We start from the raw sequence: 15,198 nt of genomic DNA on the forward strand, positions 1-15,198 counted from the left end.
GCGCCATCTATGCGTTGTGAGAAAAACTAAGGGCTTTTCCCGCGGTTCAATGAATGATTCATATCACTGTATAGACGTGTTCGACGTTCTTTCATGACTAACTAGGTGGCGCCTGATACTTATGAACACATTAAAAAAATCTTTTGACAAAATGTGAAATAAAAATGTAATCTCTTGATTCAAAGAGAATTATGAGATTTTTGCCACGTTTCTCTGAATATCGATATTCAATGTTACAAAGATCCAGGAAGTTGTTGTTTTGGTTTGTAAATAAGGGATCGATCGTTATCACTGCGGCGACGCGGTGTGACGTCACGGGTGCATTAACCGTTGCAGTACGACGCGACGAATGCACCCGCCCGGGCGCCCGCCCACGTCCCGGGAAAACTGCAATGTCATTCGCGGATCCTTGAACTCTTTACAAACAGTTTAAACCATGTTTAAACCGTAGGCTTAGTGATTGTAAACAAGAAGTTTTCGTATGTTCCGATGTTGTTTGTAAACTTGTTCTATTTTAAATGAGGTTGTATATCTTACACTTGATGGTAATCGTATCGTTCGATTTCAACGAAGTCCCTGTGGTTTCCACCTACACGTTTCGATAAAGGATGGAGCATAACTGCGTGGTAACGCCCGGTTGCCAATACTAGTTATCCCGACTAATACGAAACATATGGTGGGAGCTCGCATTCCACCACGAACATTCTGGAATAACGCAGTTCTCTAACAAATCTCGTGGAAAAGCTAGTGTTCGGGAATATCAGTGAATGTTATCTTGAATATTTAAAGGGAAAGGCTTGTGACGTCATCGATACGATAGACACAATGACCGGTAAGTACTCACTGTATTTGGTAAATAGGAATGCCAGTAATTGGATTATTATGCTAATTGTTTATGTTTTCATTATGTTGTATCTTATTAGGAGTGATGATGGGATCGTGGCCCGTTTTGGGCAGGCCTTGGTAGCGCTTATGGGTTTTAAAGCATCTGTTGAAATCTTGTTGATATATCAGTTGTAATATTAACTCGATACTTATGACAGTTTCTACGCGAACCTGTTTAATTTTAAGGTTTTGCTAAAATGATTCAGCTAAAATAGAAAGACTCAATCAGGTTTAAAATTCGAGTCAACTTATCTAAATAGTTTTTAGATGTAAAAAAAAAGTGAAATATGTATTATATGCTAGTTTAGCAATATTTTCAATAACAACAAATTATCGGAGAGTATTATGAATACATAATTATGTAACAATACATACAGATGTTGGCAGATCCCTACTTGCTTGATGATGCCGTAAATGACATAAGGCCAGGTAAACAATTTAATGGCAAGCCAGATAACCCCAGTGTTAATATAATTAGAGCAATACAGAGTGACTATTTATTTCGATACACGCTTTTATGAGCTTTGACGTTATTTTAATGAAAGTGAGTGCAGATTTTCATTTCAATTAAATTCATATTTAAGAGCCTAATTAAAGCCTTTATGTATTGCTAATAATTTATAGTACTAGAGTAAATAAAACGTGCCTATTTGCAGATAGTTACAAAACGCATAGAAAGAGGTCGTGATGGAACGACTGCTTGAAAAGATTTCTCTCAGTTGAATATAAAAGCTTATAACTCAAAATATTCTTCACATTCGAAGCGAACAATATTACACATAATGCGGTACCAAGACATCCTTGATATATTAGGTTCATTAATACATTTCCTATCCTAACTCCCGCCAAAGGGCGAAAGATAAAACATATTGCAGACTCATAAAAGATAATGATCAACTAATAAATAAACGTCGAGCTGTCGTAGCGGCGACTCGGCTTTGAGAAATAACAGCAATCAGTGTGTCAAACGCGTCAAATTGGTCCCGCGGATCCGCTGTCCCGCCAAGTATGGGTGCGCAGGCTCAGCTCGCGGGAAAATGCACTCATTACCTCAGCTTACCGCCACGACTTGAAAGTAATATAACTGGATGTGTAGTAGCGTGATAGAGCATTACACGGCATAGAACGGCGTCTCTTTTCCACAATGGTACAATATTATTTTTAAAAGTGTTGCTCGTCTCTAAGGGCTCAAGATCATGCTCCTTATTCTGTCCAAATGAGTTATTACAGTGAAATTTCTTTTGTTATTCCATTTGTCTTCAGTATTGAGCTATATTACTTTCATAAAGTTTATCAGTATGTCATGTAAACGGGGTAAATTCAAGAATATCATTATTATTCTTGTGTTCTTTTCACACCTATTGTGTTAAATTTATTATTCTGCTCTATTGTTTAATATCATACCAGAAAGTCGTTTAAGTAACAAGGTATGTATATGAAGAATTATGTGCTGGAACACAAACAACAATATTTGAATTCCATTTAACGTTTTGCTGGGAAAGTTTATTAATTCTAAAGATTGGTTGTGTGAAATTGCTGTGGTCTTAATTTTTGTGTAGTCTCATGAATTGATAAACTTAAAAATACCGTGTATTGAAACTCATAATCCGCAATAAAGGATTAGAATTCGAATTTACATTTTTTTCCATAGGGAATCACTTGGCGTTTTTTTCTTTAGAATAATGACATTAATTTTAATCTACAAATTGCATCTAAATACGAATCTAAGTGATTATTACGTACTAATGACATACATAAATTATTCATTCAAATTCAAGTAACATAAATTTAATCACTCATACTTAGTTTCCACTAGTAAAAACAACCATTATCTACAATATGCTAGCAACAAACTTTGTTGTATGTATTGGCCATAAATGTTCAGAATATTTTAATTCCTGTTTACCAATAAAACGGTGAAAATAAATGAGATGTCATCATCGTACTTGAAGCCAAGTTTGTTGGCAAACACTTGGCATTTAGCATTCATGATGCACCCGTTGCAACACCTAATATGTTTCTTAGCTTTCCATATGATTGTATCTATTCTGAAAGTAAATTTGCGCAGGGTTTTTGGGCAACTGGATGTGGGAATTCGATACTCTTGTCGTAATAAGGAATAAATATTTAGTCCAAGTTGCCATAGAAGGTTTTTTTTGTATACATATTTGATATAGGTACATCTTCCGCCCGATTCTATTTTCAATAAATTGGGCTTAAAGCCGTTATTTTAATATTAAATTCTTTATCTCTTCTTTCTCCTCCTCTTTATTATCTGGTCGATTCAACATAGGCTTGGATATTCCACTGACTTCCGCACATACACATCAACATCAATGATTCCTTTTACGATATGAATTATAAGTCTGGGACTATCGATCTGATGTCCCCACGGGGGCTCGCTGTATACGGCATGGGCGACACGCCTCCCGTGATATCGAACACGTATGGTTTCCCAGCCAATTTGTACCGCTGCCTTTTAATTAGGTAAAAAAACTAACGTTACTTACCTGTTTCCATGCGACGGATTTTCTCATGGGACCTGCATGTGATCGTGTTCATATTTGGACGTCATTATATTTTTTTTTTACTTATATCGTACGAGACTTTGCTACCTTATGAAAGTTTCGAAAGAACATAATTGAAAAGTTGAAGCGTTTAGAAAACTTAAATCTTAACAATTAAAATGTAAGTACTTCAACTAGAGGGTAATTTGTGCTAAAGACTTCGATTTCTGTTTTATTTTATTTTTACCATTCTCTGCTGTTACTCTGTTATTTTCAGATTTACCATCCCTTTAAATTTAAGCGTGTGTTTCATATCTAAAAAAATCTTAAAACTTAAATGGTTTCTCATATCAGAAATAGAGCACTTGTGACTAGCAATATTCCATCTGCATTCCATCGCTTGTCCTCCATTTGCTCCTTGTGCTCCATTGTTGTTATACGCATGCGAACTATTCTCATATCTCGTTCACATTAACTAAGGCTTGAACATCCTTTTGGTTTATTGTTAACGCATTTAATTAATGTATCCTCTGACCAGGATACGACTGGACCTTTTGACCTTAACTGTTCTATACCACACTAGTACCACCAGTATCTATTTCCAAACGTCTTATAATATTGCAATTACCGTCGGCAACTTTATTCCCCAGTTTTAGACGATAAATCGTTATACATTAATCGTATATCTAAGCAAACAATTGGCTATAAATTGTTGCGTATCTGTAGTCCCATATATTCACGCGTCGAATGAATGGAGCTAACTAGTGGTGTCACTCAAGGCACAGATAACACTGCATATATTAATGACCTCACGCTCAATTAAAAGCTTAGTGCATCAGTCTCTATGGTCAGATTGTTATGGAGGATCTGTGGCGCCTCTATTGATGGCGCGATGTTAATAAAACTGTTTGTTTAGTTCCTCATACAAAGCCTTTATTATGTATGCTTTCTTATGTTTGTTAGGTGGTCCCTTGTTATTGTTCCGCCCAATTACTTTTTGACGTTGATGATGATAAAAGTTGCGCGTTAATGGAATACGTTTTATTGTGACTACAATTGTTGGTAATATGTGAAGATTGGTTTTAATAATTACAAGATTATTATCAACGATAAAATATTTCTCTAAGTTGTCTCTGATGAACTTTCTTTCCTGCTTCGAAGTGAGCTGCATGTTTTGGAAACGATGTCATTACGTGAACTATTTTCTTATGTCCATACTTATTAGTAATGCCGCTTCCCAAATAGCCATGTTTATTTGTCCCATAGTCGATATCAATGTAGAGAGTGGTCGTTAAACTTATCAATATAAATGACTTGACGTTTTGAGAAGTTTGAGAAAAATTACTTCAACCTAGATAAAGAAGAGTTTAATGCTAATGATAGGTGATTGAAGATCAATAAAAAAAGGTTTCATGCATGTAAGCCGTCACATGAGGCAGTCTTTTTTAATGATGCATTTAAAATGTGTTATGTTTCCGAAATATGTTGAAAATACGGAATATGTATTCGTTATGTGTTTGACCCAAATGTTTATACACCAAACAAACATTAATGGAATTATTAACTTTACCATAGAAAGCCCAAGATATAAAGCAGACATAATAACCATAATCCACGTTCTAACAAACTGATTTAATCCTACGTTTTATTACAGAACCACTTCTCTATAACAATTTTAATAAGCGAGAACGTACCGAATGAGTATAGCTGACCAAGCATGTCTGATCTTGACTTATAAAAGCTTTTATTTCAAAGCAATAAAGTTGATTTTTATCGTTTGTTAGAACTGTCAAGTGGTGGATGGTCCCAAAGTATCAACTACTGATAACAATCTACGATTGCCCTACAATTTGCGCTCCGACTGACCACAGTCAAGTTACCAAAAATAGTAGTCACCCACTCGCGTCCGACCAGGAAGCGAAACTTCTAATTATGGATATGTAATACCTAATCAATTGCGGAATGTCTGTTGTTTTGACATCTGTTGTTCTTTGAACATCCCTAATAAAACCCAATAACATTAAGTTTAAAGAAATTTAGTTTAGTCGTAACGCGCCTTGTCAATCACATCATGTTATTATTTCAATTCTGTATTCTGTATGGGTACAACAATTTGAAAAAATAGCTTACGTTAATGAGTTTAAATTAACTGATAAGTCTTTGGCATAGTCATAGATATAAATTGAATATGAATCTTTTGGAAAACCCATCATTGGTAACCAGTTAAAGACAACTAAAGAGGCTTTATAGGGAAAACGAAGAAACTGGCATGCGTGTAAACTATGTATACATCACTGTTTGGATTTCATTTGTTTGTCTTTCAAACAATACCTACCTATAGCTCTTTTTCTGATCCACTATTTTCATTTTCTAACAGCTAAATGACGATATATTTACAGAGATCCCAATGGTATCGTCGAATTCTATCAAAACACAATGTGGCACAATGGATTGGGTCTTGTTAAAACAAATAGTGTTTACTTAGCAAGATGACTTTCAAACTGCAGTTGCAAGTTCCTTCAACTTTTCTGTTAAGTATATTTCAAGAATTATTGGCAATACATCTTGTCTTGTCGTTTAGAAACTTGAAGACAATAATGTTGCGGTGCTTTACGCTTTGTTGGGTTTACCATGAATGGCATTGACCACGCGATTCGTTATGGTATGTACCTCGTCATCGTCTTCGTTGTTACCTAGCTTTGTTTGGTATTTTGGTTTTCGAACTATACTCACTCAGCTTGTTTTCTTTTTATGGACTGGTCATGATCATGATTTGTTGTTGGTGTTTTTATTGAATACTAGTTAGATACTTTAGTCTGACCATCGATTACTTCGTATTAATCTAAGGACCATTTTACTTACCAGTTTTCTATTGATAACTTGATACGAATCTAGGTACTCTTAACTTGTAATGGAAATGAATCCATAAATCACTTACAACGTAGTAATGAAAATCTTGGCATTCGCTGTATAAATAGCTTCTGCCAATCGTTACTCAAGATAAGAATCAAGGACAAGGCTTTCTCTACGATATTACGTTTCTGTATTAATTTTGCCACGAGCTAGGGAGCGATCTGCTCTAGCCGGTAGCATTCCTCCAAGTTCTAATCATTGGCCGCGTCCTGCATTCCCATCCGCGGCGGCTTCCGAGAACGCCGTGATCCGCTATGCCTTCGTACTAGTCGATTCCTGAACACCAGTTGCCGATACGTCCATCGCCCACATGTGCCCATTGCGAGCTCAATTCCGCACCACAATGAAACTGAGATCATTAGACACCGTCCCACAGTTGCGTCTTGAGACTGCGACAGTTGTCAGTCGCTGCGACGACATCCATCCGATCTAACCGCTGCGAGCGGGCGCGGAGCGTTCGTACTCGATCGACACTTGCGAACGATATTAATGTCGCGTTTTTAATTTGGACGTTTCACTTCGGCCCTCGGGAATCGATTGGTAACGGTTAATGTGACGTGAGACTAATTCGGCAACTTGTGTTCGTTGTGCGGTGTACACTGTGAGCTGGCGACCGTTTGACTAATGTCCCTTTGATGTAACAAAGCAGTAATTAGAGCGTGGATTTAAAAATAACTGCGCCCACTCGTTGTGTTGTGCGTGCCCTCTTAACTTGACGCTAATTAGAATACAAACTTAACTTAGCGTAAACTTTTAACGAAAGTTTGTAAAATAATACCGGCTATTTAACGAGTGTGGTTCAGTGCGCGTGCGTCGGGCCATGTTCAAACACCGCGTTTCAATATGTCAACAGTCAATCAAATGAACATGAAGCCATAGTATAAGACGCCGCAAGACATCAGTGTTAATTGCCTATAAATAAAACAGGGCCATCGTACGGGCCAATTTAGATTGATCCCCGTTTCCTAATAGATTTGGTAAAAATACAAGTTTGTTCGTAGAACTGGATCGATCGATAGAGTTCATGTAGTATTGTGACACATATAAACACTAAATTTTATACGACTTTTCACCTACTTCCAAATACAAAGAGTTGCTCAATTCGATTACTTACCATTTTATGTGTAGCGACCTCTGTATTTCCATTTGTTTACTGTACTAAGATTTTATTAGGAATTACGAGCATTGTAAAGATAGGGGAATTCCAGTAGGCATACATACGAATTACTCTACAGATGTCATAACGAAACTTTTTATCTTTTCATTTACATACAGAAATCTGTATACATAAACATGTCGATTAAATTATCAGTGCCAGCCACCACATTTCCTTGTCCATGGATTTCATATTTTGCTGTTCTATCTATGCAAACTAGCATATGAAATATGCATGGCTGTATCTGTATGTCATTGGACATACCCACGTGCCTTACTACTTGGAAAATGGAAACCAATGCGACGTTTCAACGACTGTCTTTTATGGCGTGAAATTTTGATGTCAGTTATCCGTTGTCATGTTCCATTATTCATAGATGATCCATCCATAACCTGTCTTTCTATTTTAAACGCATAATTAATCTAAGTATTAAATATGTTAAAAATGCAATTTCGAATTTCTAAACCACTTTTCATACCACTTTTAAAGTAGCTTTTTAGTCGTCGGAAAATGTAGAAGAATTTTTTTTCTTCCATTTATCAGAAGAACAAATACTACTACGTACTATTCCATGATTGAAAAATCGGTCCCTAGTTCAGACTGATATAATAGGATCTAATGACTACATTGCTAAAGCTATTTGAAATACTACAAAAAATATGCGCTGAATTAGAACTAAGCTCATTTAATTCAGTCCGAGCTTTATAAGGCTAACACATTTGCCTTGTTATCAATAACTGAATCTATCTTTTGGTATAACTCGTTTCGAAAGACTTGTATCTCATGCCATGCCATAATTGTTAACGAATGCAATTAATATACTCGTGTAATGTCTTAAATAGAATTAGTTACAACGAAGGATCTATAATTAATTAATTTCTCAAGCTAAGGCTTGGATGTCAAACTGAGAATAAAATGATTGATTGTATTTTTTCGGCAGGCTTACTATGCCGTCTAGACGGTACTGTGGGTAGATCGGATTATACAGTATTGTTTGATCAATAGAATAAGAATTGTCTTGTATGTCTTGATATTTTGAATGTCCAGATACATAACTAAATAAAAATGATGCTGAAACAACCTACTATATCCTTTTGTTTCTCTATTTCCGTTCTAATCAATCTTCACGTCATCTTCATCAGGATATCAGCTGACACTTATATTTATTTAAGTCTCGAATAGAGTCGCGTAGTCGGTTGAACTCTATAAGCTCTGTGGAAAAGTATACCAAGTGATCCCAAACTAAGTCAACAACGGTGTTTGTTTTCTTTCGGGGAATACAGGTGTCATAAACATCTCCAAAAAGGGATCTTTTTGCTTTTATAGGTCTCTGACATTCCACATCCGCGTCGATAATCCTGTTAGGTGATCGTCTATCGTTGATTTCTAACACTCCACAACTTATTATGGGGTTTCCAAATGGCATTTTGATTTTTGCTTCGTTCACGTTCTGGTTCTTGTCAATTATTTGTTAATCCCAAAAAACCCTCGATAACAATACCAAGAATTGCGCCTGTTTTTTCATCTTCAAGCCTTGTATACAAATTTCTGCTAATTCACGGCCTTGAATTTATTATTTAACTAACATGCAATTAATATTACATATATCTTCGAACTCTATTGTTTTCTATTGAGCCATTACATTGAACCTATTGGCCTTAAACGCAGACATAATTCTGTAACAAACTTGGCCTTACCAAAGACATAATCTTGCCAATAAGTGAATTACGGCTTTTAGAGGCAACATTTTGCAGTTTCATTTGTATTTTATTATTCATTCTTGCTATAACATTGTCTTTTTTTTGTTGTCTCACAGTCAGAGAACTAGTCCAGTCGCCACATGTATTCATCTGCTATTTGCTTTTTTTTTGCCCTTTTCTGCAAATAATAATATTACTAGCTAATCCAGCGAAATTCGGAATTCTTTCAATGCCTGGCTGATTTGCGTATCTGAACCACCAAGGGCGCCACCCAAAGGGTGTTAAAAGTTTCATCAAAATCGGTTCAGTGGTTCAGGAGGACTTCAATGATGAGCACACATTAAGATTTGCATAAAACCTGTGTTCCTAATCTGTAATTATTGACCTGTTTTCGTGAAAAGCTCAATCTTATCTGACCATTAGTGACGTCTGCTTTCATTATCTCGTCGCCACTTTTATCATTACTTATTTCAGTATGTTGTTTTGCGTAATAACTGTCTAGATAGTTATTGTTATGACTGAATGAATATTTTCAACATAATCTACACCCAAGCATTATTCATAATGTTAAAAACCTACGTGTATATGTGTATTTATAGTATGTAAATGGAAGGATACCAAAAATTCGATCATAAAAATGAGTTTGTAATACCATCGCAAATAGTATCAGGATCGCAAATCTGGGAAGGTTGTCGAACCGATGGTAAAGGTCGTTAAATTTGTTTATCGGAGAAAACTCGATAGTATTGTGCTATTAAATTTTGATTAGATTATCTCATTACCCTTCGTGTAATCGTTCTAGTTCCTTACTCTATTTTAAGACAATAATTTATCTTCATTGGCAGCTAATGTGGCCAGCTCATCTCGTAAAACAATAATACCCTCTTCGGATACTTCTATGAGTAATGTGATTGCCAAACACAATTATCGTTCAATAAGAGCATTCCCGTAATTGCTAGTAATTGCAGGACTTAGTCAGACGAGCAATTGATGACGGCCTACATTTTTAGGCCAATTTTCATGGTCGATGTTGGTCATTTCCGAATCTTACCACGACAATCAGTGATTTAGGCTAGTCCTATGGGCCTAAAATTCATGAGATTCGGAGAGATTGAAAAGATTTTGAAGTATAGAGGTTCCAAATTTACAATATATTTGTGGATGGCGAAGAACTCGTGATGCAGTATTCTGCAAATAAAGATCACGCACTGGTCAAACTTGATGTCAAAGATATACGCTATGCTATTTGTTTGCCCGGAACTAAAACATCAAAATGTCATAACTAAGCTCATCGATTGATGTAGGCGTGTGCTTCAGTAATGAGCCTCTATATTAATATTTCATTAATACCTCATGGCAGATTTCTATAGACCTGAGGCTGCTCGCAATAATTAAGTGTGGGATTCAAACGTATTTACGTTTTAAGTAGTTGGACAGGTCCATCGCCCACTGCCACATAGTTTTACAACCAATCAAACGTAGAAAACTTTCTGTACGTAGTTTTGTGGCGATAATGCCCATTCGGCTTTACTTTATATGGCTTCATGGATTTTACTACTTGCTGACACTTGAGATCTTGACTACGTAGACTTTTAAACGTAATGACCTTAATCGCTGAGTGGGTTCTACGTACACTTTTGAATTCTATCAAAAAGAGTAACATAAATTTCGTGATTATATAACTTTAGAAAACTCATTGAATATCTTAAATGTCTCTGCATGTCTTTCGCTTACTTAGGATTTGATCTCAAGTAAAACCTTTTTAAAACTCAGGACTCGAATGCGTCAGTGCTTAATAAATAATACAGAATATCCTTCATTTCGTAAAAGTAAGCCGTTGACAAAATGCTAGTTGTGATATTATTATACCTGCAATAATTCTTTATTCTATTAGAGTACTAAAGTCCTCAGTATCTTTATCTAAGGTACCGCGACCTTGAATTCTGCCTGTCCCACCCACGGATGGGCGTCACCCACACGACGTTAGACAATGAATACTGTATCGATACGTTTTATACAATTTCCTTTTAAGATGGCCAATTATGTTCACAAGATTGACAGTCCGTGTTGAACCATTTCCGACTATGTCGTCTACATGTTACCTAAATTGCCTGTTTTCTGTCCCTTGAAGTTATTTTCATCCTATGTTCTTCGTATGTGTTGTAGTGATTGGCTGTCCAACTCGCAAAATAATGTACATAAGATATACATGATAAAAGTGTGCTTGGGGTTTCTCTTGCAGTGGAATATCTCCTGTTCGTTTTAGTTTAGGGATAACCTTCCTCCAACATGCATACATTTAATATTTAAGGTACAGAAGTCCATCGTCATCTTAGGACAATCTAATAGTCCTAAGAACTATGTGTCATATGTAATTCTTTGCCAAAATTGTATGATACTAAGGCAGGTTTCCCAAAATAATTCCTACAAAATGAGCTTAGTAATACCTAAATAGTTTGTATTACTATGCCACAATGGTCTTCAAGGAAACGAAGTTTTGAATAACTTAACTTGTTAATGGTATGGAATCATTCCAATCAATGGCTTGATGCATTGCTTCCTCAATGAGTAACTAAGTTACTGACTTTCTCCCAACATTTTTATGTGAACTACGTTTAGTTCTATTTTAACATAATGACATCGAATGGCATGGGAAAACAGAATAACCGTTCTCTTTATTGATGACTTGAATCACTACAATTACACCCTAATGTTTCCGCTCATAATATATTTTAAATCTATTTCTACTTCTGGCAAACGATTGTTTACGAAACAACAAACGTTCGCTATGTTCGCCCCACTTCGACGCTGTTGTAATGTCCATCATGACATGTAATTTACTTCATAATTGCCTACTGTGTCCCGTATTTCCGTCCAATTGTATGTATTTCGAGTCGATTAAAAATAGCCTCTAATTACAGTAAAGCCAATTTTATACTCTACTACGAATAAACAAGTTAATTCGGTTTACTCGCGACGACCACGTGACTATCAGTTGAGAGCGGTTGTAGGGCGCCGCCCGCCCACGTGGCCGCCACACACAAACCTGTCACTTACATAATACATGGCTCAGACGTAAACGTAACCCTACGCACATTCAATATATTTTTTCACGCTTTTTTACAAAGAGGTTAATGAAGTCAGTTCGCGATCAGTTGTGAAACACGTAACGGCGGAAATGACCACCTGACGGGAATAGCGCGTCGCGCAACTCTGTCGCCAGCCCCACAGTGTGACCGCGCCATCACCCGGCGCCACTCGCGCCGTAGATAACCCTGCATCACACCGAAAATAACCAGTCTACTCCTAGCCGCGGTCCAGCCACGACTGTCGCCAATTTGACCTATCCCGCCTTATATACCGACCTGAGGGATGGCATCCGTGCGCACGCGCTCTGCTTCCCCCAAATCAGTTTCGTTTTCCCCGATTCTGGAGCGAAAGTACAGTGCTGAACGAGGCCCGTCGAGTCCTCCTGAACTGAAGTCGACGGACTGGAGGAAATATTTTACCGATTTTAGTGCATACCTTGGTAAGTGGAATAAATGAGGTATTGGGACTAATTCATGTGTGAGTCAGGTCGCTTTTATTGTGCGGCCTTGTGCTATATCGGTTGCGTGTTAGTGGAGCGTTCGGGTCCGCTGCGTAAACAAAGCTTGCGTAATCTTGTCTATTGGTTTTGTGAAGATGTTCTATTTAATCACCGCTTTCTGTCAGTTGATTGTTTTCGTCATGCTGGTTTCGATTGTTTTATTTGTAAACATATCAACTGCGTAACGGTTCACTTTTAGGTTAACGATGATTAACGATAATTACGAATGAAGAATAGATGCTTACGTAAATATGTCTCAAAATAATGTTCATGTCAATACTACCACAAATCGAGTAATGAATATAAATAGCATGTGAAAATAAACGTTTCAAGATGCCATTAAGACATGACCGAACGCAATAAAACATTATCTAAATTCTGCTCAAACAAAACATAATATGTTAACAAAACTGTTCTGGTTTTAGATTTAGAGTAATTTACACTGGAAGAACAATTGAAAGTGTGCTGTATCAGTTGACCAAGGCGAGGTGTCAGCTTGCCGGCGATAACCTTGCGGTCAAATGTGGTCTGCACCGCAAACTGTCCTATCGAGAACGTATCACATTGTTTACTACTTGTCATGACTTACTGCACTAATATGTATAGTTGGTAATCTTGATGCTGTTGATGTCATATTTGCACTACATTTGTGTGGCTTTTAATTCTAAAGGGTGCATTTCACTAACGTCTATGGATTATGATTAGCTGATTATCGTGTTGTTCAAAAAATAAATGCTGAGGTTACCGAAGGGAAATTTTCTAGCTTTTGGGAAATTTTGCTCTTATTCATATTTTGGCAAAGCCGTAACTGCTGCTGGTTATAGATTTGCGACCGTAGATTTGGATGACGCACGCTTGGTTTAAATGTTTTGCGACTGTTATATGGGATTTATTACTCCGGCACCAATGACTTGCTGCAGATAAAATGGTGCTATGGAAGGTACTAAGGTACTAAAACTGTTGTGTGCCTATTTCCACGGAATTTTATATCGTTCGTCCTGATTTCTATATTTTTCGAAATTGATAATTTCTTCGATTTCTAAAATTGAATTTGGAAGAATACGGATCCATTTGGGCACCAACACGTAATACTAATAGACAAGTCCATAATTAGGCAAAAAATACGAAGGTTCATTATGTTCTTATGCCATGCCGCCTTGAGCGATACCTGTGTGTTGTTGTGTTTTTATCAGCTAACAGGTCTGGGGAGTAGGAATTACTCAGTGTACAGATAGCAAGACAAAATATCTGAGATTTAATGTAAATATTAAATCATCCAGTAGGTATAATCATTAAATGGATGCATCAAGGTATTTCTATTCAAATTGTAATATTATGGTTCAAAAATTGAAACTTTTAGAAGCTTGAGGTAAAGTTGTTAATCGAGTTTAAAAAAAAGGCTTTCTGAATTTGTCGTATGAACGGATTTTTGATATTTTTTCATTTAACGTAAAAATAAAATGTCTTTCGGTCCCAGAAAATTTTCATCAAGTTTGTCACATTAGTTTCATTTTTATTTTAAGTCAGTTGTATGTTTTATTTGTTAAAACGACATTATTCTTGAAAAATTGAATTGAAAATGTAGATAGGTCCTCAAATATAATTGTACTTTGAAGACGTATTTTCTTCGTAAATAGTGTATCGATTTTGAAGTTTGTTAATTAGAAAGAATAAAAAGCTATAATACGTACTTGTAAAACCATAGTTCTCCGCTGTGACGGCAGCTGACCTTAAAAATTGCTCCGCGTAAAACCTGCAATTAGTTTCGGTTATTTATCGGTCGATAGCATGCGTTTGCGCAAGTGAAGGGAATCGGTTATCGCCTAAAAATATTTCTACTTACCTATTATTTTTATCTTAATGCATCAAGCTTCGTTTTAATTGGGGTTTTTAATATTTATGCTCGGTGGGTAATATTTTTTTAACTAATTAAACGGTGTCTACGGTTAACAGAGCGAAGCGAATTGAGAAATACCTAAAGGGCTTTTGAACTCTTTAATTTATAATCACGTAATCAGCGCCATCTAGTACCATTTTTCAGAACTACGTCAACGTTATGTTGATAAATAACTCATGCGTTGATATCTTTCCATAATACTATTGTTGTTTTAGCTCGTACACAATAATTGATTAATTTAAGGATTCTATAAAGCTATAGGTGAACATTATATGACAAGAGTATGTGCGCTAACACTAGGCGCAATTAGCACCGTTGTGATCAGTGCTAAGCGCCTTTTAGTTTCCTAATAGCAATACCAACAAGTCACGCGCAAGCGAATGTAGTCTCGTTTTCATCAGGCGGTTTATGTTAAGCGTGAAAGTCTAAGATTATAATTTTAATTGATACAAAATATTTGACCGAATAATTAAGAGGTCAATTCAATGTCGCCTTTTGTCTCTATAACTCCAAGTTCATGAGCAACATAGAGTAAGATTTCAGTGTTGTGT

General features: G+C 36.4%; 1 protein-coding gene across 5 annotated transcripts in view; it reads left to right on the top strand.

Annotated features, from left to right (window-relative positions):
* Positions 1–470: 470 nt before the first annotated feature.
* The window catches only part of LOC113504469 (DNA-directed RNA polymerase II subunit 1-like), a 29,108-nt gene continuing 14,380 nt past the window's right edge, over positions 471–15,198 (top strand). Inside the window, exons 1-2 of one of the 5 annotated variants that reach the window (XM_026886768.1) lie at positions 6,189–6,845; positions 12,461–12,690. In XM_026886768.1, the coding sequence (XP_026742569.1) occupies positions 12,534–12,690 (157 nt within the window). In that variant the 5' untranslated portion in view covers positions 6,189–6,845; positions 12,461–12,533. Of the gene's footprint in view, positions 833–6,188; positions 6,846–11,481; positions 12,691–15,198 lie in introns of those variants that run through there. The other 4 variants (XM_026886767.1, XM_026886772.1, XM_026886766.1 and 1 more) reach the window with 4 other exon arrangements.

This window comes from Trichoplusia ni, chromosome 22 (assembly GCF_003590095.1).
Source record: "Trichoplusia ni isolate ovarian cell line Hi5 chromosome 22, tn1, whole genome shotgun sequence".
Lineage (NCBI taxonomy): Eukaryota > Metazoa > Arthropoda > Insecta > Lepidoptera > Noctuidae > Trichoplusia > Trichoplusia ni.